Source organism: Gymnoscopelus microlampas (genome assembly GCF_963454915.1).
Source record: "Gymnoscopelus microlampas genome assembly, chromosome: 11".
In the NCBI taxonomy this organism is placed as follows: Eukaryota; Metazoa; Chordata; class Actinopteri; order Myctophiformes; family Myctophidae; genus Gymnoscopelus; species Gymnoscopelus microlampas.
Window position 1 is genome coordinate 7,700,946 of NC_139948.1, and position 21,707 is coordinate 7,722,652.

The 21,707-nt window shown below is 45.0% G+C and overlaps 1 protein-coding gene across 1 annotated transcript; it reads right to left on the reverse strand.

Annotated features, from left to right (window-relative positions):
• Positions 1–481: 481 nt before the first annotated feature.
• Positions 482–3,316, reverse strand: LOC311054536 (serine/threonine-protein phosphatase 4 regulatory subunit 1-like; the record flags this gene model as incomplete). Its single annotated transcript, XM_084070548.1, has 1 exon — positions 482–3,316. The coding sequence occupies one exon, from the start codon at positions 3,314–3,316 to the stop codon at positions 482–484; it is 2,835 nt and encodes a 944-aa protein (XP_083926674.1).
• Between the last annotated feature and the right edge of the window lie 18,391 nt (positions 3,317–21,707).

Here is a 21,707-nt window from a genome sequence, read left to right on the forward strand (position 1 = left end):
CCACCTGAACCCCAGCATCCATATTCTGGGGGGAACATTGCCAAAAATAGCAGATTTACACTTTTACAACGCGTCACAATCATATTTGGTGTAGACCGAAACAAAGTGGTCCAAGTACAGAGCCAACTCAGGTCCAGTTTACTAAGTCTATAGCCTCGATCTCCAGGCTTTTATTTTCCTTCGCGTTTTGCTCAAAAAGAAAGCCTGGACCAAGCTGTTGAAATTTCTGGCATAGGAAGTGGGAGGCAACCTTTCATTTCCCCAACCAACCAGAGTGCATGCAGTGGGCGTCGCTCCAAATGTCGTGACGTCAGGGCTCTCAATGCTGCACATTGGGAGAGGAGGAGGGGCGAGGGGCGGGGGCGGGCGCACAGATCGGTAAACCAATGGGAGCCACTGGTTGTTTTCGCCAGAGATTTTGAATCCGCCCTTCTAGACCAGATATCAGACGCGCTGGGGCAGGCTACTGAGTCTAGAGGCTTTAAGTGGTTAAAGGAGACGTTTCCATCAGGGCTTTGTTGGGGTCCAAGGTGGCAAAGAAGCGAACATCACAGTCCTTGTCAGCCTGCAGGGTCATCACTGTCTCCTCCAGCTCATCTGAATAGGCACAGCCCGGCTGCTTGAAGTATGCTTTCACCATGATGCTCCGTCGTAGCGCCTTAGCAACCAGCGCGCGGACGTTGGCCACGGGGTCCGAGGAGAGGCTGAGCAAGCTGGGCAAGAAGTGCTGGACAAACTGGTCCATGGGCATGCAGTCCTCCTCCACTATAGCCTGGCAGATGAAGGCAAAGGCTTGCCTTCCCACCCACTTGGGACACTGGCAGAACCTTTCAATGAGCTCGTTGATGAAGTTGAGACCAAGGTCATGAACTCTGCATGCATGCAGCTTGCGGAGGATGGTCACCACCAACTTGTAGGAGATCCTCCTGACTTCTGAGACGTTGTCCGAGCAGAGTGTGAGCGCTATCTGCCTGAGGTAGTCGTAGACGTCATAGTGACTGTACAGCTCTATGATCAGGATCAGCTGCTCTGCGAGCTCGTATCTGAACCTCCAGTTGCGGCTGTTGTCCGTCACCATGAACTCCTGTAGCTGGTGCAGATGCTCCTTCCGCTTGTCAGCGTGGAGCGCCTTGAGAAAGTCGTAGAGGTGTTTGAGAACGCCGTTGCGGACCTCGTCCACGTCTTTGAGGAAGCCATTGAAGATGGGCACCAGGTCAGCCGCCGTCAGCCGGTCGCCCAGAATCACCGCCAGCTCGTGGAGGGAGAAGGCCAGCGTACAGCGAACCTTCCATTGCACATCGGTAGCCAGGGTCTCAAACGTATCCTTGAGACAGTGCCAGTTCTCCCGTCCCAAGGTGAGGGTCACGCCGGGCAGGCTGAAAGCACAGTGCTTGGCTATCTCCGTGTCTATGGTCTGGGCATGTGCTGGGTCCGCCATGGACAGGTACTGATCCAACAGTTGCTGGGGGATCACATTCTGGACCTTGGGCTTCTCCTCGGAGGCCAGACTAGGGACAGAATCCTCCTTCCCCTCTTCCTCCATGCTCTCAATCAGTTCAGACTCCACGCTGCTGTGGTCTGAGGGGCCCTCCTGGGTCTCTCTCTCCCACTGCTCATGGACAGGGGAGGAATCCAACGTAGGGGGAGGCTCTGCCGTCGCTTCCTCCTCTGTGGGACTTGTGACAGTCTGCGATTGGACCTCGGGGAATTCACTCTCCGCCAATTGGCTGTCGATCTGGATCTGGTGTTGGCTGGATGCCTCAGGTTCAGTGGGGCTGGCATCAGTCGGTTTATCTAGCTGGTCACTGGGGGCTTTACCAGAACTGGACTTTGAGGTAGGACATTCCTCTTCTTTCCCTTCCTCTTCATCTTTCATGTCCTCCTTTTCTGCCATTCTCGCTGTCATTTGACTATTTAGCATTATCAGTTCCCCGTTGATGTCTGGTAAAGGAGGCCTCCTATAGTCAAAAGACTTAAAGTTCTCGTCCACCTGCTCAATTTTGTAGCCGTTCCTATTGCTTTCTAAGACCATGGGGATGTTGTTGTTGTTGCTGGGTGTGGTGTTAAGGTGGCCTTCATGCTTCACTGAGGGAGTTTGGGCAGGGGTGTCGTCAAAGCAGTGGATATCCACATTGTCCACCATTGACAAGTGCTCCGGGGAAGGCATGGCACAGCCATCCTGGTTGGAGGCTGTGTTTGTGATGGTTGCCTCTGTGTGGCACCCGCTGATTTCAGAGCAGTTTAGGGAGTTGAGAGAGGAGTCACTTTCTGAGGTACACCCGGGGACTTCCAATAAAGTCCCCTCCTCCCCGAAGAGAAAGCCTGTGCTGGAGGGGTTGGCAAAGGTGGAGATGAAACGTCCCAGAGACTGGAAGGCAGCTTGGCGCACCCAACGGGATTGGTCACCGATTAGGCTGATGAAGAGCGGGGACAATTTAGTGCGTCGCACCTCTGGGGAGGTTGAATTGGAGACTATAGTGAAGCACTCGGCACAGGCTTTCCTGATGTCCCACCGGCCGTCTGAGCACAGGTCGGCGAACTTTGGCATCAGCAGTTTCTCTGTGGCATCCCGGCCGACAACGGAACATAACTCGCCAAAGTTAGCTGCACAGGCCTTGCGGACTTGGAAGAGGCTGGCATCACCGCACAGCTCACAGAAGCGTGGCAGCAGCAGGCGCTCCACGGTGTCTTTGCTCAGCATGGTTACCAGCTTACACATGATGGCAACAGCTTCTATTTTGCAGTTGTCGTCACTGCTGGGCTCTGTGAGGTCCAGTAAAACAGGACAGACTTTTGTCTCGGTGTCTGCCTTGGGTATGAGGCCCTCGTCCAGCAGAACAAGTAAGGCTGCCTGGCTGGTCTTCCGCACCTGATTAATTGAGTCTGTGAGATACCGCACCACAATCGGAACCAGGCATCTCGAGAAGGCGGCTGGGAAGTTGGGCCGCCTTTCATGTAAGAACCTGGCAATGTTGGGGACCTGCTCCACGAGTTCAGCTCGCACCGTGGGATCTCCATCGTCTGACATCCTGGCAGCCGTCTCCATCACGCTGATAGCGTCATTCTCATTGTCAATGAACTCTTGCAGCACATCAAGCAGACCACGTGCCACCATTTCCCTTTTGGAAATGTTCTCACTGAAGGCGTACTTCTCTAGCCTCTCTAGAGGAGTGAGGTTGTCCTGCCCTGCTTCCAGGAAGTCTGTGATGCAGATTTCCTCGCACTCTGATCCATAGTCATCCAAATCAAAGTCATCCAAACCAAAGTCATCCAAACCGCCATGGCCATCTGCAAAGTATAAAGACAGATCTGCCATCTTGATTTTCTGCTCCGCTGCTGCTGCTGCTGCTGCTGCTGTGCCGTGTGGGCTGTCACTTCCACACCATATCACAACGATGTCACACTGACATCACACAGGACTGCAATATCGTCACAGAGATGTATCTGCCACAGGGGGGCGGTAAACAGCACACTTCATTCAGTGCTAGTGGAGGCCGGTCTATAGGGTCGTTCACACTGAACACTATAATTATAACTATATACAAATATATTATTATAAACTGTTCTAAGTCAAGTGGATGACAGAGTCCACATCACAACTATAACGAATACAATGGTGAACGTTATGGTTATAGTTATCGTTATAGTGCTCAGTGTGAATGGCCCTTATGACATCAGTTATGTATGAGAGAGTGGGAGGGTTTGAGGATATCTTGCCCAAATATAGCATGTTTGAAACACTTGCCCATATATGGAGATACCTGAACTTGCCCATAAGTATGGACAGGTTGATAGAGTTGTCCATAATGTATCCTCAAACTCTTTCAAGTTGAGTCCTAAATGACGGACGTCGTAGACTGCCCTCCAGGTGCTCTGGTAACACATAATCCACTAGTGACTTAAATTATCAGAGTGCAGATCTCCGCCAGGCCGGGTATTCTACCCAAAATTCGATTTGAGTTTTGGACCTAATCTGTAGGAGTAGTAGCAAAAAGTGTTTTGAAGTAAACACAAAATGGCCCAATATCTAGTGAGGCACAAAGGGGTGGGGACTATATGGGGAGTTGCGTCATAAGCCAAGTCATCTTGGAAATACTATTGCTATTGTCTGTCGGTATGACCTGGAGTGTCCTGGTCCAGTGGTGCCCGAGATCTGTTCACAGACAGAATCACAGATGGACAGACGCACAGGACCGAAAACATAATCTGGCTGAGCACTGAGGAATTTACAGTGTAGATTGAGGGCCCATAGATGAAAATCAGACCAAATGGGGGTCTGTTGCCTAAACGTATATCAAACTGGTGTTCCTTGAAATGAAAAAGTTTGAGAAACTGTTCTACAGTACATCATTTGATGGTTAAAAATAGGGAAGGGAACAATTCTGTTTGCCCAGTATATTCCCTGCATTTCTGAAGGTCTTTTAAGGTCACACACACTGCTCTATCTCAGTGGCAGTGATTGCCTGTTAGCTCTCCTCACTATCAGAGTAATGAGTGCTTTTTGGGCTGTACTGTACCAAACATCATTGAGACATGATCCCTAATTGAACAAAGAGAGATTAATGTCTCAAGCTCCGCGGCGTGAGAACTGCCTCTCAACTGAATCAACTCAATTCCAGTCCTCTAAAATGAACCGTTTTTTTGGGCCAAATATATAAACTCCACCGCGCTCGCTGTCCCAGACCAGTGTATTTAATTTCACACAGTAATTAAAGACTAATTCCGCGATCCGCGTGCTTTGTAACATGACAAATTCTCCCCCTTGCACGGCTGGAATTGATGAGAAGTGCATTTACTCAAGTACTGCACTTAAGTACAATTCTTTTACTTTCTTGAATATGTCAATTTTTCATTTATTCTGCTCCACTACTTTATTATGTTATTATGTTACTAGTTATTTTGTATATTTAGATTATTAAACAACAGATACATTAGTCACGTATGTCCTATTTTATACTGCTGAAAATAGCAGCTCTACAAGCTCAATCTGCTATTTTTGAAGTAGATTTCACACATTTTGAACTGTAAATATATTTAGATTTCAATACTTTTGTACTTTTACTTAAAGCCTCACTATGTAACTTTTTTTACAATATACAATATAATACCATATAACTTATACAATTGAGGTGGTTGTATTTCGTCTCGGCTGCTTTAGATTGTGTCAAAGATCATGTCTCACCTAGACACATGATGTGACAAGAATTTTGACCTGATGGTCAAGATTCTTGTCAGATACGGGGTAGAATCCGGGGTAGCAGAGGAAAGTTGCATAGTGCTGCTTTAATTCAAATTTTGACTTTGTGCCTTATACTGTCTATTGCGGTAGGCTATTTCTACATTGCGTTGCTGCTACTTTTTTTGGTATACTTTCATTTATTTTTGCGGTAATGTACTTCCACCACTGGAATTCCCAAGAGGAGGGCGCTCAAAGGCGCGCCATGTGGAGCAATTCAGTTCTGCGTATTGCCACATAAATACAGGACGGGATTATATCCAACCTCAGGGAAAGAAAATTTATGAACACAATTTCACTCTTGATACCCTCAGCACAGCGTCCATATATTTTACCCTTCCTTCTACCGTATGCAGCAAAAAAAGAAAGTGATTACACCAAAAGTACGTGTGAACTTGCACTGTACGGCTGCAGTCAGGGGAGGCAAAATATGCCTGCAGACACTTTGGAGGGCATTCAAATATTGCCCTGTACAGCAGCTCATAAATGAACTTTAATTCTACTTTTCCATTGCTGTGGCGAAAAGGTTTGAATTACGGATTATTCGGAATCCTCTCTCCCCCATAGAGTTGGAAATGAAAACACATTCACAACTTTCATAATGTATATCATGTAACTCCGTATTTTTCCATGAATTAATGCCCTGTTCTTTTTGTGTCTGTTTTTTCTTTACCGTACGTTGTTGTATGACCGTGTCACGCAAAACAATGTTTGAACTATTGTGAATGCCCACAGCCCAGAATAGGGATGTCGGGTTGAAAGTGGTTAAGTTTGTCTGTGGTCTGGACTCGACGTTGATAAGCAGTGCTCGTGCAGTGGTTCTCAAAGTGGGGTCTGGGGACCCACAGGGGTCCTTGAGGGGGTTCTAGGGGGTCCCCGGCAAAATTAGTTATTACATCATCAAAAGCAAACATTTTTTAACTCAAATTTGCTTCTGGAGGTCTCTGGCACAAGATATTTTTTGAGATGGGGGTCGGCAGCCAAAATACACCTTAATTAGGGAGTCCTTGACATGAAAAACTTTGAGGAGCACCGCTCTCTAGTGCTCCTGTCCAGGCTCCAAGAAGCCTCTGCTCAGCCTGTGGATTCAGACAGACGTGGACAGGCTACTTAACCTTGAGACAGTGTGTGTTAGCAGTGCCTTTTAATCAACCCACCTGGACGGGGGCTGTGTTTGGCCAAGGGCCAAGCTTTACTCTCTCTCTCTCGCACGCACGCACGCACGCACGCACAATCATGCACACAGCCGTGCGTTGCTCTCTCATTAGCTCATTCTTCAGTCCAGTTCTGTTGCCCCTACTCCTCAACCTGCTCCTCCAATACATATTGGGGCTATGCACCTGCAACCTGCCTGTCGCAAGCCTGTCCTCCCAAAGACCATGAACTACATCTGTAGCCAGGTAAAAATGCCTAGCTACACTGAGCCGGGTCCAGACCAAGGTCCATACATCGGCACCAGCCTGGCTCTGGGTGGTCCTTGTGGGGCTGGTGCTGCAGAACATTGCCTTGGGTCGAGTTGCATCTTCTCCCAGTGCCCAGTCGAAGCCTCGTAGGAGGTCTGGTCGCCGCCGCTCCCGTCGCCACCGGCGCACTCCGATATCCAGTGGTACAGAGTCATCCCCGCCCAGCGACGACGAGACGCTGCTACTGCCCAGGTCCAGAGAGGCTCCGCTTCAGCCCAGCACCTGTGTGGCTCCGTCGCCGCCTAACGCCAGTGAGGCTTCAATGCCGCCGCCCAGCAGCGCCAGAGGGGCTCAGCCGCCGCCCAGCAGCGCCAGAGGGGCTCAGCCGCCGCCCAGCAGCGCCAGAGGGGCTCGGCGGCCGCCCAGCAGCGCCAGAGGGGCTCAGCCGCCGCCCGGCGCCACAGAGGCCACGCCGCCGCAGCTCATCGCCGCAGAGGCTTCGCCGCCGCAGCTCAGCGCCGCAGAGGCTTCTGCTCCACCTGAACCCCTGTCAGCTTCCTCAGCTGACAAACCTAAGCAATCGGGACATTATGAACTTCCACCGGCACTCCAGAGGTCTGTCTTCGCCCCAGTCCCGCCGCCCATCAGCACTTTTGTTCCCCGGGTCTCAGGGCCTCAGTTTCCCCAGACTGTTACCTCTCCCCAGCCCCCTCTGCTCGGCTCTGGAGCTCCAGGCCCCTCTGCAAGAGGTTCGTTTGGGCCACAAACCAACCCGTTGACTGCTCTTCCAATCTGTCTGTCTGCCTGTATGTCTGCTAGCATGTATGCCAGTCTTCTTGTACGTCTGTCTACTCCCCAGTCTTTTAGTCCCTCTTCTGTCCTGTTTAACCGCCTGTTATGTCAGACCGCCTGTCTGTCTGTCTGTCAGTTAGTATGTTTGTCTCTTGGTTTGTCTCATCTTGTGCCAGTCTGTTTGTCTATGTGCTTGTCTGCATGTTTGTCTGTGTCTCTCGCAATCAGTTAAGTCTGTTCGTTTTTGTGTCCGCCTATGTTTAGTTTTTTGTCTTGCCTTGCCCAATGCCAGTACAATGTTTTTGTCCTGACTTGGTCCTGCCAGTCCAGTTTATGGTTTTGAGCCCCTCCTTTCCGACCCCTCTCCACCCACCCTGCTAGGTGTTTTGACATTGTTTTTGGGATGTCTGGAATCCATCTCTTGAGGGGGGGGGGGGGGGGTACTGTCAGGATCTGTGTCTCTGAATAGTATTATGTAGTATTGTTCTCCTTGTACTTTTATTATGTAGTGATGTCCTAGTGTTTCCTGTTTAGCCTAGTTAGTGTTTCCTGTCTTGTCTCACCTCCCTCTGATTAGTTTTGTTCTCCACCTGTGTCCTGTTGTGCCCCAGCCAATCCCTGTGTTGATTTGTCTTTGAGTTCACCTGTGTCTTGTTAGTCCTGTGTCTATTTAAGCCCTGAGTTTGTGAGTGTTGCCTTATCAGATTATAAATGTTGTCATGATGTTCTGTTCCAGTCCAGTCCTGTCTCAACACAGAATAAATACTTTGTATTAGACCTTTCCTTGCCTGCATTGTTCTGCTTCTGGGTCTTCACCTGTCTCGCACCGTGACAGCGTGTCCACATAAACACATAAATTTAACATTTTATGTACACTTTTTTGAAAAATATCTTCCTCCTAGTATAATCATAATACCTGTTGATCATGAAACGATGTTACGACCTACGGAATGCCTGACATGTACACACACTCACAGACATCAAATTGCAGCACAGAGGAATTACATCTATGAAATTACTTTTTACTAAGTACTTTTTAATTGCTAGTCACGCTGCGCCATTAGATTGCAACTTGTCAAGATTTATAGTAACCTCTCAAGGAGGAATATCTCTGAGACAGGAGGCAAAAAAGAGCAATCTAGTTCCCACGCGAAAACATATCATCATAGATAGTATACACTTATTTTTTATGTTATGCCTGTGATTGAATAAATCTTCCAAGTGGCATAAATAGCAAACTATAAGAAAGACTGAGTCTAAATCACTGGTTCTTTACATGTCTGTAACTCTGAGGGTGTACAAATGGAACCGGATTGACCCATTTGTTTGTGTTTGTGAATAAAATGTTATTTTGTGTGATAGAGTATGTTAAAGTAAGAAAATAATAGCCAGTACCATAGCTTCTGGTACATGAAAAAAAGTGCTGGCTTTATTTATTTTATTGAACGCAAGCGCGTTTTAGTTTTCTACTAAATGGGTTAAAACAATATAACTTATACAATTGGGGGTGGTTGTATTTAGTCTCCCTGCTCTTCTATTGAGACGTTTACATCCATCTAGGTTGGACACGACCGTTGACACCATCCTGTTTCTGGTTTCTGGTTTGACACGGATTTCGACCTGAAGGTTAAAATTAATTTTCTCCCCAGAGCAAGCAGGCATGCAGGCTCTGTTAGCCCTGTGGTGAAACTTTCAGGAGACCCGGGTTCAAATCCGGGGTAGAACAGGACAGTTGCATAGTGCAGCTTTATTGAAGGGACGAGTATGTGTGTGTAGCACTGAAGCAGTCATATTTTGAAGGGATTTCATCAGGCTGTGGACGGGGTCGTTTTTAACCCATTAAAACCGGGAAAGCACCTATGTCATTTTAGATTTTAACCACTTTAGCCATTATGTTATACTTTGGTCACTTCATGCTGCACTATGAGCTTGTAGATCTGCTTCTCATGAACAATCGTGAACATTTTTGTATTATACATTTTTAAAAGGAACATATTAACTCAAATCTTTGCCTCTGGGGGTCGCTGGAACAAAATATGTTGAGATGGGTGTCGGCAGCCAAATACATATCATTTTGGGGGTCCTTGACATGGAAAAGTTGTTTGAGCACCATATAGCAAAATAAAAATATGTTTTTCAGAAAACTGTAAGGATGTAGAAGGCTTTTGTTCAATCGGCCTCAGGTCTTCATGGGTTAATGGTGCAATCCCAGAGCTCATTTTAATTAGTCTCCCGGGACAGATGTGTCGGACACTGTCGGCTCCCACATTTTGTTAAATGCTTCTCTGCTCTAGCGGTCTGTACTTTGGAAGCTCTGAACATGTATAGAAAGTATAACGCAGGATGTCCCGCGGCTCCGTTTCGCCTTTGCAGTCTCATAAATAACTCCTTCTGGAAACCAAATTAGTCGAAGACTAGCTATCTGCTTAGCAGAATTGGAAATATAAAGATACTTTAAAATATATTTCCATCAAAACAAGTGAAAGGGTATTTTCCTGTCCATGTATATGGGCATTGAAAAACACATACTTGGTGATAACAAAGGGAATATATTGGTTAAACAAGACGGTTCAATATTTTAAGTTGCAGTTCACACGTCCAAACTTTTGGCACTCTGAGATTCCTTGTGAATGAAAAGTGCATTACAAATACAAAAATATTATTAGTATTATTAGTATTAAACTTGGTCAGAAATATAAATGTGTTTATATAAAGGAGTTGTACTGTATACTGTAACACCTCAAACTTGAATATTTTCAGTGTTTGCTCACTGGATTATTATCAATATATTTCCATTGGAATCATTCAAGGAACTTAAAAGGAACATTGACACTATGGGAGCCAACCGAGGGCAAAGCCAGGAAAGGCAAGCAGCGCAGCACCTTCCTACGCAGATGCACTGCGGCGCGACAGCTTAGCTAACAACACTGGAGAGCTCAAGACCTTGATGCTAGTGTGGAGGGTAACGATTCGGGAGTCACAAGTTGGTGTTGGCTAGACCGCACTCTCACATCGCATCGCAAAGATTTATTTTATCAACTGAAGGAGGGACAAAAGATCAGGGTTTGATATTGTTCTGTTCATTTGCATATTGGAAGTCAATGCCCTGACTGATTATTTGAATTTGTTTGATGCATTTTGGGTCACAAAAAATATTGCACATTTTATTTCAAAAGCCAAAAGTTTTGTGTTTCTACTTTGGTCTGCAATCACAGGGTTTAATTATGGTATAAAGAATTTGTGATGCTCGTACAGCACCCTTTATTTCTTGAATATTACTAACAACACAACATAAGTTGTTATGGTTGAGCGAGAGACAACTTGAGGGCAACCACACTTCCAGTGGTGGAAAGTAACTAAGTACATGTACTGTACTTAAGTACAATTTTGAAGAATTTGAGTATTTACAATTTCCAATACTTTTACTTCTACTCCATTACATCTCAGAAGGAAATATTGTACTTTTACTCCACTACAATTATTTAAAAAATGTAGTTACTAGTTACTTTGCAGATATAATGTATTACATTATAAAACATACATTAACCACATCAGTCCTATTTTATACCTAAGCTATTTGAAAATAGCCAATCTACAAGCTCACAACGCGTCGCGATGCAATTTTTTTTTGGGTTTACTTTTGGTACCTTAAGTACATTTTGATACCAACATTGACTTACTCAAGTCAATTTTGAACACCAGACTTTTACTTGTAACCGAGTATTTCTACATTGCAGTATTGATACTTTTACTTAAGTAAAACATTTGAGTACTTTTTCCACCACTGCACACTTCAGAGGGCGGTGAACTGACGTGAGATTCTGGATTGTAGGATGCCAACCCTGGTCGCACGCCAAAACCTGTCACAATCTGAGGTTTGGCCAAGCCAGCGGGCTACAGGGAAAGGGCAATATAGATACAGTCTGGAACATTAATATTCAAAGGCGAAGGTTGGGGTGTGGGCAGCAACACCCATTAAGCCTGATGCAATTTTCTCTGTGTGAAAGCTGCAAATTAAACATTGCCTGGTGTATGGCATATTAGCAGTTTTATATGAATTGATCGTTTCACAAAGACGTCGGTAATTGGAGTTACTGATATAAATGCAAATCTGCATTTCATTTGGTTTATTCTAGAGAATAGACATGAGTTTTACCCCACATCTTTTTTCCCATCTCATATCTCTCAGAGGGAGTTGAGCTGCCTTTGCTCAAGGCCACTTCAAGAGTTAACGTCTGGCTTTGTTTGTTTGTTTGTTTGTTTGTTTGTTTTTAGTCTAGGATTTCAGCAATTCAGAGGCCATAGACTTTTGAAACATGTCCAGACAGACAGACAGACAGACAGACCATTATTGATCACGAGGTAAATTCACCTGTGATAGCAGAACCGGACTAAGGATGAGGCAAAGATACAGGTAAGGTTAGAGAACAAGTAGAATAAGCAGTAACACTAGTAAAAACAGGATTTATGTTAGCAAAAAAAGAAAATGTAGTTTTTTTTTCCTTTTCTTTTTTTGTGATGAGTTTGTGATGGGTGCTCGTCATTTCTCCTGGGTGCTTTAGCCCCGAGGCACCCACAGTATCGGCGGTGTTCACTGTCCATTCCGACATCTCACCACTCCGACTAGTGGCTTCCGCGTGTGGTTAGGGTTAGGGTTAGGGTTAGGTATAGGGTTCGTCAACGTCGGAAAGGCGACATGTCGGAAAGGAGAAATGCACCCAGTATCGGCGCCCTTGGTAACAATGTAATATCTAAGACAGTGTAACAATAGAGATGACTTGACATCTGACCACCTGGCCCTCTGTGCCTGGGCTGGTCAGGTATGCATACTGTAGTATAGGCCACCAATAGGTGAAAAAAAAAACATGGCGCATTTTAATACACAAGCACATGGGTAGAATGACAGACTTGGGGACTGACCTGGCCGTCTGCACTTGGACTGACTGGACATAAATAAATATAACGTGCAATCTATCGCGGTAAAAGGCCATATAATAATTATGTTGGACAACATTCACCTTTCACATGATGCATGGTTGACAGCTCAGGACCATCTGAGCCTGCGACTGTCTTTTGATAGCTATTTATTTAACCGGTTACGTTTTGATGTAGTGCTCTGTCTCCTGTTGGTTTTTCTGGCTCCCAGTCTGCAAGGTTGATACTGACAGGTGTTTTTATTGTGCTGATTGGCAGCGGGCTAAGCCACAGTCAGAAGGGCACCGTGCATTATAGCGCGATACCAGGGCTTTGGAGGGTGTAAAGAGACTTTAGGGGGCATGGGATCTGAAATACAGCCAAAGTTTTTGGTCTATCCGCCTAGGGAAAGGTGGAACAAGGTAGCCGTCCTAATAAGAACCGTACAGTTCACCCCATGGCTTGAAGCTGAATGTAATTAACCTGCTTGAACTACTTATCAAAGTTTATAGATAATGTGTTTGTGAATGTCAGGATTGGAAGGACAGATGAATATATTGGATATACACAGCATTTATCAATCAATACATTTATCAATTGAGTCCTTAAATGATTGACTGTTAGAAACCAATTGGACCCGTGCAGGTCTATTCTCTGAGAGAGTACAAATAGGCCACTGGTGGTGGTAAAATGTTTTAGTTATATTAACACTGACAATTTCACAGTGTAGATTGTGGTCCTAAAGATAACATATCGATATCGAAGGGGTTCCATGGCCTAATTTATTCATAACAATGGGGGTCTTTGAAAAAAGGTTGAGAATCAGAGGGCTATATTCACACCAGAGCACCGAGAACTCCCACTATAGACGGGTTTCCGAGCGACGTCATCACAGAGCAGAATGCGCAATCTGCGCATGCCTGGGGGTGGAAGGCGCGTTCGAAAATACAGCCCTGAGCGGCAGTGAGCGCACTGGCCAATACAAACTAATAGGCGAGTGTGCTCCGGTGCGTAATTTCCAAACGCACCCATAGGCTTCCCCCCGCAGCTGCGCGGTCATATTCCTCTCAATGTTTACTAACAGGAAACCTGTCTATAGGCTCCATGCACAGCAGCCATATTGGAAAGAAATTGGGGCTTCCATACTTCCTGGAGTTCCTGCACAGGTGTTGCCAATGATACTAATGAAGGCTCTGTTACATTCTGGTCAAAGAGAGTCAGGGTGCTGATATTATGCATGTTGGCTCACAGGATACACTCTGCTATACCAGTGGGTCTAAAAGTGTGGTCCAGGGACCCTCATGGTTCCTTGAGGGGGGCCCCTTACGGGTGTGTAACTCTGAGAGTGTACAAATGGAACCAAATGGACCCGTAAGGGTCCATTACGGGTCCATTTGGTTCCAAGAGGCCCAAATTCTCTCCAATATGGCTGCTGTGGATAGAGCCTATATGACAGGGAAAGGAAGATAATTCCAAGCTGTCACAGTGTGAACCATGAGCCAGGACGGCAGCCAGACAGACAGACAGACAGTGACTGGCCCAGGGTGTGTTCAGTCTAGGGCTGGTCCAGGGGGTGGAGGGCACTGGCCCCCCACCCCCTGGACCACAATGCATCAGCATAGTTCTGGATTTGGTGTGCAGATGCCCTGACATCTAGACCCGGGGTTTTAGGGAGGACTCTCGTCGGTTTCTTCTGGCACTGCAGCTCCCAGCAGTGTTGTAAAGTAAATTAAGTAAATTTACTCCCAACTGGCCTGACACCATCACACGATAATGTATAAAACAGGCCTTAAAGGGATAGTTCATCCCCAAAATGACTCCAGTAGGAGACACAAAGAGTGTCCTGTGTGTCTCCTACCGAAAACACAGCCTACCGGTCCACTGGTCATCACCTTATTGGCTTAGGAATGCAACAAAAAAAAAAAAATATCCATGAATTCAAGTCTCCATGGGGTGACTAATCGATAGGGAATTTTTTTTTTGGGTGACCTATCCCTTTAACCACTAAAACCCCTGTAGTCTTGTAGAACTGGATTCCAACTGTACTTTGACCTTGTCTACACCAAGTCTCTTCGCCAAAAATAGCCGATCTACAATTGGCTATCACAGATTAATTTGATAGAGATTGCTTATTGTTGGCTAATGTTCCCTCCTGAATATGGACGCTGGGTTTCAAGTTCTTAATGCTTCACTTTAAGCTTTATCGATCGCTGTGAGTTTGTACATTGGCTGCGTTCGGCTCACAACGCAGTCGTTCAATGAAGTATGAAGTGGTTAACGACAAACGACCCGTTTGAAACAGTCAAGTCACACGGGAATCGACGTGTTTTTCTTTCCCTTTTTTATTCCTGTTTTTTTAAGGCGAGGTATTGGCTCATTGACCTTGTCACATGAAGCCTATTCATGTATTTCCTCTTTGTGGAAGTGGCACGGCCATTAATTACAGCTCGGGTTGATCAATTAGTCCAGCGTGCAGCGTTTGGAAGCACGATTGATTTTGTGACCTCCTTTAAGTCCTCACTCCGTCTCTCTCACCCGTGTCACCTGTGTCCCTGCTCCGTGACGCGGAACACTATACACACTGTGTGCACAGCCTGATCTCACACAATTTAGTATACATTGCACGGACCCAGTGCACGTCATTCCGTGCCTAGTCGCCTGGAAAACCCCCAAATCTGTGCACATGTACGGCGAGTCCCACGGTGGGCGTAACCGGTTGCAACCCGGAAGCAGAGCATTCCCCACAACATGATTTACGATTCTGTGCCTATCGGTACATAACTCCAAACGGCGCTGAGTAGGCTCAAGCGAACGTCACAACGTTCGGGGCGGCAACTCGTTGGCTTTAGCTCACTCGGTGGTCCCTCACGTGGCTCCAGTTAGCTTGCGCGCCTCCGAAATGGTTTAGTCACAATGGGGGAGATGCGAGGGGGCTATGCACGGATTTTCGGGTTTTCCAGTTGTCTATGCACGGAATGACACTCCGTGCAATATATATACTAAGTTGTGTGAGATCGGGTTTGTATGCAACACAACATGCATAGTCTCACGTGGCCAGACTGTTGCCTCCCACAATTTTCAAATGTTTCCGGTCATACAGTGTGGGACTCGGAAGCTCTGATCATGATTAGAATATAAACCGGATGTGAAGCCTCCTCCCCACTTCCATTTGTCTTTACAGTCGCGCAAATTTATCCTAATATAAATACAAATCATCTAAGTATATTTAGCTTGCTGCTTAGCAGAAATGGAAATTAAAAAATAAAATGTAAAGATATTAAAAAAATATATTTTCGTTAACGGAAGTGCTAGTTTCCTCTCTTGGATTTCGTGAGGTGTAGTTCTAGACTCTATAGCATTCAGCGATTGTGGAATAGTTGTCTGGCTACGCTAGACTACAACATGCATAATGTATGTCCCTGGCTTAACACTCTATACAGTGTCATGCAACAGGACATGCGTAAAGTCACTGCCGTCGTGCAACAAAAAAAACGTGCGTGTTCACGTTTATTGCATTTGGCCCGATGAGGTCGAACAGTAAGCAGGCAGCTGCCCTCTGTAAAAAAAAAAAACAGAGTGCTCATTTTAATCCGGAGAATAAAAACGGACCTTTGAGGGCACTGAATATGACTTTACATGTGCGATTTACAAGCATATGCACACTCCAGTACTACTGTGTTTGAGTGTGCATACATATACACGTGCGCGCATGTGTGTGTGAGTGTGTGTGCGTGTGTGTGTGTGTGTGTGTGTGTGTGTGTGTGTGTGTGTGTGTGTGTGTGTGTGTGTGTGTGTGTGTGTGTGTGTGTGTGTGTGTGTGCGCGCGCGTGTGAGTCTCCCGGCCGGTACGCTTCCACGCCCCCGGCCGAACCTCATGCCGCCCATTGAACGGCCCCATAACAGCATTCTGGGAACGTCCGCGCTTTGAATAAATTACCTCACACTCCATAAATTCTCCCAGATGCTGCGAGTCACCTTGAGAAACGGAGCGCGCGGCGGCTCGCTTTTTCCTATCAGCTGAGAGGAGGAGGTGTGGTGTGGTAGTGGTGGGTGTGAGAGCTGCACAGAACAAGGCAGCGTCAAGCAGAGACACAAATCCACTAGTTATCTGTTGAAAGACACCTTCTGTACTGTTTGAAAAATACACACACACACGTTATTTTGTTTTATTTGTAAAACATTTCTCCAGTGGTGTAAAGTAACTAAGTACATTTACTCAAGTACTGTACTTGAGTACAAATTTGAGGTATTTTTTACTTTACTGGAGTACAGCATAATGTAATGCCCGGGACTTGAACCCCGGTCTCGCGCGTGTAAAGCCAACATGGTATCCACTAGCCTAAAGTAGCACACACACACACACGCACGCACACGCACGCACGCACGCACGCACGCACGCACACACACACACACACACACACACACACACACACACACACACACACACTGTACTGTACATGCATGCTGTACGTACATACATACATACATGCATACACATTCCATATATCAGAGGCAAAGATGAAGACATCTTTTCACATTAAATTCACCCATTGATGGTTAATTATCCATCACTAAATGGCTATTGCGCTGCTTGAGCAACAGCTCATTGACGGTAATGAATGACCATCCTAGTATTATGTACATTACTTGATAATGATACATTAACACACTGGCGTCAGGTTTTAATGGGCTAAATGGGTTAAAGGTCTTAATGTTGTATGTTTTTTGTTTGATCATCCTCATGCCTTTTTTACCAGATATTTGGAAGCTATTCCAAAATAGTGTGATTTCGTAAACTATCTGAGTTGTATAGTTTTATGTGCTGTGATTAGCAACATGGCGTTCCTTAAACGAAGCCATCTCTAACTCTATTCACCGCTGAAACCACTGCCTGTCTTCACAGTAATTACTATCATTGCTCAAACAAATAAAAACCTCTCTTCTATCACTGCATTCATTACGTTTACACGTCTTACCTCTTTGTCTTATTCTCATCCCAGACCTTAATTTCCTTTTTTTCCCAATTTCCTTTTCCTATGTTTCTTTACTTAAAAACCAATGTAGTCATTCATTCCAATTCCCCATTCCCAGTGTAATATAGTCTCTTATCCTTGGTAGGATATGACAGGTTGAAAATGGGTGATGTTGTCCTTTAAGTAACTTTCTTTTTTGTCACAGCCTGATTCTCAGCCCTTGCATGGACATCGGCCAGTTTTTGGACATTAAAAATATGACTTGTATCCCTGTTCTGTTTGGTTTAGGTGTTTAATCAACTCATGCCTCGTTGCTTGTTTACTTTGTAAGTGTATTGTTCCTCTAATTCTGTGTTAGTTTGTTGATCTCCTGGCGTTTCTTGTTTATCTTATGTTGTAGTAATATTCCTGTACTTCCTATCTGCCCTTGTTGTTGTTACCTGTCTTGTCTCACCTGCCTTGTGATTATTTAGTTATCATCCCCACTTGTGTCTTGTTTAGTTCTAACCAGAGCCTTGTATTAGAGAGTTCCACCACGGAGGGGGCAGAAACAGCGTCGGTCACGTGGTTCATGTAAACTGGAAATAGTGACAAACGCCCATAGACTCCAATGCATTCCCTAAACTTCCGGTTTTAATAGAGCTTTGTCACTATTCGCCAATAGAAGGCTATGTAGAACACCTGGCCCGAAGAAGTGGACGGAGGTGACGTAACTCTCCTTGAATAGCTCTGGTTCTAGCCCTATCCCTGTGTTGATTGTTGTTGAGTTCACAAGCTATCACAATTGAGTCTCGAGTACCACCCATACTAGATACTACTTTATTTATATACTAGAAAGCGTTTACATCTTTTTAAGGTGTGCTTTTATGCCTTTTATTGATAGTACAGGAGGTAGACAGGAAACGGGGAGAGAGAGATGGGGAGAGACACGCAGCAAAGGTCATCGGGATCGGGACTCGAACCCGACGTCCAATAGAGCCTACAGTATGTGTGGTATGCACCCAAACCGCTAGGCCCCTAGAGCATTTACAGTATTGATGTCTTTTTTTGTTTCAACATTACAGCATGGCTTCATTGGCTCAGGCTTTTTAAAGTCTTACTGGTCTGTAATTTCCAGAGTGTACGAATGGAACCAAATGGACCCTTACGGTCCATTTGGTTCCATTTGTGTACACTCTCGGACGGAGTTATGGGTGCTTCATGCCCCATAGCTATGACTTTAACCCATTGCCTGCCATAGACAAGTTAATTCGTCGAATTCTGCTATCGCTCAGCCTGCCAACGACGAGTTTGGACGAGTTTTGAAAAAAAACAAACAAAAAAAAACACACAGAACCAGAGACAACGCGATCCGAATATTTACTGCTCAGCAAAAATAGCTCAGAATCAGCTTTGTTTATCATCACAGCTTTACAGGTGTACATTTTTTTCCCCCCGATTTATTTTTCTACCCAGCTGGCACGCGACGTCCGTTGACGTTGATTTTTGGTTGGATTTAGGTTGTGACGTCAGCTAACCAAAATCCAACGTTGGACCAACGTCAACTTCCAACGTTGTATCAACGTATTAATTTGACGTCAATTGACGTTGATATTTGGTTGGTTTTAGGTTGTGTTGGTAACTGACCAATAACCAACGTCTATTCAACGTAATATCCCAACGTCATGTTGACGTCGAATACTGACATGCTGTTGTCGGATTCTTGACCAAACCTCAATGTCTGCCCAACGTTATTATGACAACGTCCACACAACGTTGCAGTCTAACATCATCAGACGTTGATATTTGGTTGGTTTTAGGTTGTGTTGGTAACTGACCAATAACCAACGTCTATTCAACGTAATATCCCAACGTCATGTTGACGTCGAATACTGACATGCTGTTGTCGGATTCTTGACCAAACCTCAATGTCTGCCCAACGTTATTATGACAACGTCCACACAACGTTGCAGTCTAACATCATCAGACGTTGATATTTGGTTGCTTTTAGGTTGTGTTGGTAACTGACCAATAACCAACGTCTATTCAACGTAATATCCCAACGTCATGTTGACGTCGAATACTGACATGCTGTTGTCGGATTCTTGACCAAACCTCAATGTCTGCCCAACGTTATTATGACAACGTCCACACAACGTTGCAGTCTAACATCATCAGACGTTGATATTTGGTTGCTTTTAGGTTGTGTTGGTAACTGACCAATAACCAACGTCTGTTCAACGTATTATCCCAACGTCATGTTGACGTCGAATACTGACATGCTGTTGTCGGATTCTTGACCAAACCTAAATGTCTGCCCAACGTTATTATGAGAACGTCCACACAATGTTGCAGTCTAACATCATCAGACGTTGATATTTGGTTGGTTTTAGGTTGTGTTGGTAACTAACCAATAACCAACATCTGTCCAACGTATTATCTCAACGTCAGTTTGACGTTGAATACTGACATGCTGTTGTCGGATATTTGACCAAACCTCAATGTCTGCCCAATGTTATTATGATAACATCCACACAACGTTGCAGTCTAACATCATCAGACGTAGATATTTGGTTGGTTTTAGGTTGTGTTGGTAACTAACCATTAACTAACGTTTGTTCAACGTATTATCCCAACGTCAGGTTGACGTCGAATACTGACATGCTTTTGTCAGATTTTTGACCAAACCTCAGTGTCTGCCCAACGTTATTATGACAACGTCCACACAACGTTGCAGTCTAACATCATTAGACGTTGATATTTGGTTGGTTTTAGGTTGTGTTGGTAACTGACCAATAATCAACGTCTATTCAACGTATTATGCCAACGTCGTGTTGATGTAGAATACTGACATGCTATTGTCGGGTATTGTGACCAAAACCCAATGTCTGCTAAACTTCATAATGAAAATATCTCCTCAACATTCAAACCTCATTAGATGTAGATATTTTGCTGGGTTAATGTGGCTGTTACTTAAACAAAATCCAACATAGTCTGGCTGTAGAATATGGACAATAAGTACTGAAGGTTCTGACATAGAGTAATGATCTAGCATCTGTTTAACCTGCAATAGTCCAACCAGAGCAATTGGTAGCTGTTTCATCTGTGGTTCAACTATATTCTTCCAGATGAGCTACAGGGCCACCCCATGGCCCAGAGAGGTGTTTGTGCAGTTCTATAACCCTCAGCCTTTTCCAGATAACTGAATTTGACTTTCAGACAAATACCATCAAGTTGCTCCTGGGGCACATGCCAGCATCCCACCTATAGTGAACCCGTGGCTGTATATGAGACTGATTAGCTACAGGTTTCTTTGCCAGTGTGGATTTAGAGCCAAGGCAACATGGTTAAGGCCAGTTATACCTTTTCCCTTCCGCTTTAGCAGATGTTAGTTGTCGGTGATCAGCCAGCTGCATCTTAAAGGAATGCGACCGACAGTGAGGTAGGTAGACAGCCATGTCAACTCTTTATCGTCAATAATTTGCCCTTAGTTTGCTTCAGGAGACCTTCCTTAGTTCCAGAGGGCAAATTCAGTTTCAGCTTATGGCTGCTCAAATGTTTTATGTTGAGCGCTTGGGGTGGGTGGACTGTAGGGTCCACCCCTACAGTGTCTTGCTCAGGACACTTCGCCCCGTCCAGGGCCTTTGAGGCAAACCGGGGACCTTCTGATTATCTAACCAGTAACCTATGCTGCCCTAAATAATAAACCCATATGAAAAGAAATGCATCAATACATTACAATGCATAGACACCGGCCTACCTCAAAACCAGGGTCTTCCTTAGTTGTGACATATGGAGCAAGAGTGTGTGACTGTGACACCGTTTATCATCCACACCACTATGTATGTACTACTGGGTGGACGGAAGGGCGGACAGATGGACAGACAGACAGACAGACAGACAGACAGACAGACAGACACTTTTTTTGTTACCCTTTCAGCCTAAATGCATGACTGTACCTCATGCTGTTTACATTTCTGACTAATAAAGTAATCAATCAATCACAAAAAGTAAAATAATTGTTTGCCCTGATATGTAGTGGAGTAAAATAATAAAGTATCAAAAGATAGAAACACACAAGTGAATTTAAAAAATACAATGCTAAGTACAGTACTTGAGTAAATGTACTGATTTTCACCATTGTTCATGTTTCATAGCTGTTGCAGTTCTTTATTTTTGCATTATATTAATTGCTAATCAAATAAATGATTGAGGGAAATATTTCACTTTTTGCATTAGGCCTACAGCATAATGCCATATGACACATACAATGTAAACTGACATTTAACATAATAACATTGGGCAGACATTGAGGTTTGGTCAAATATCCGACAACAGCATGTCAGTATTTGACGTCAACCTGACGTTGGGATAATACGTTGAACAGACGTTGGTTATTGATTAGTTACC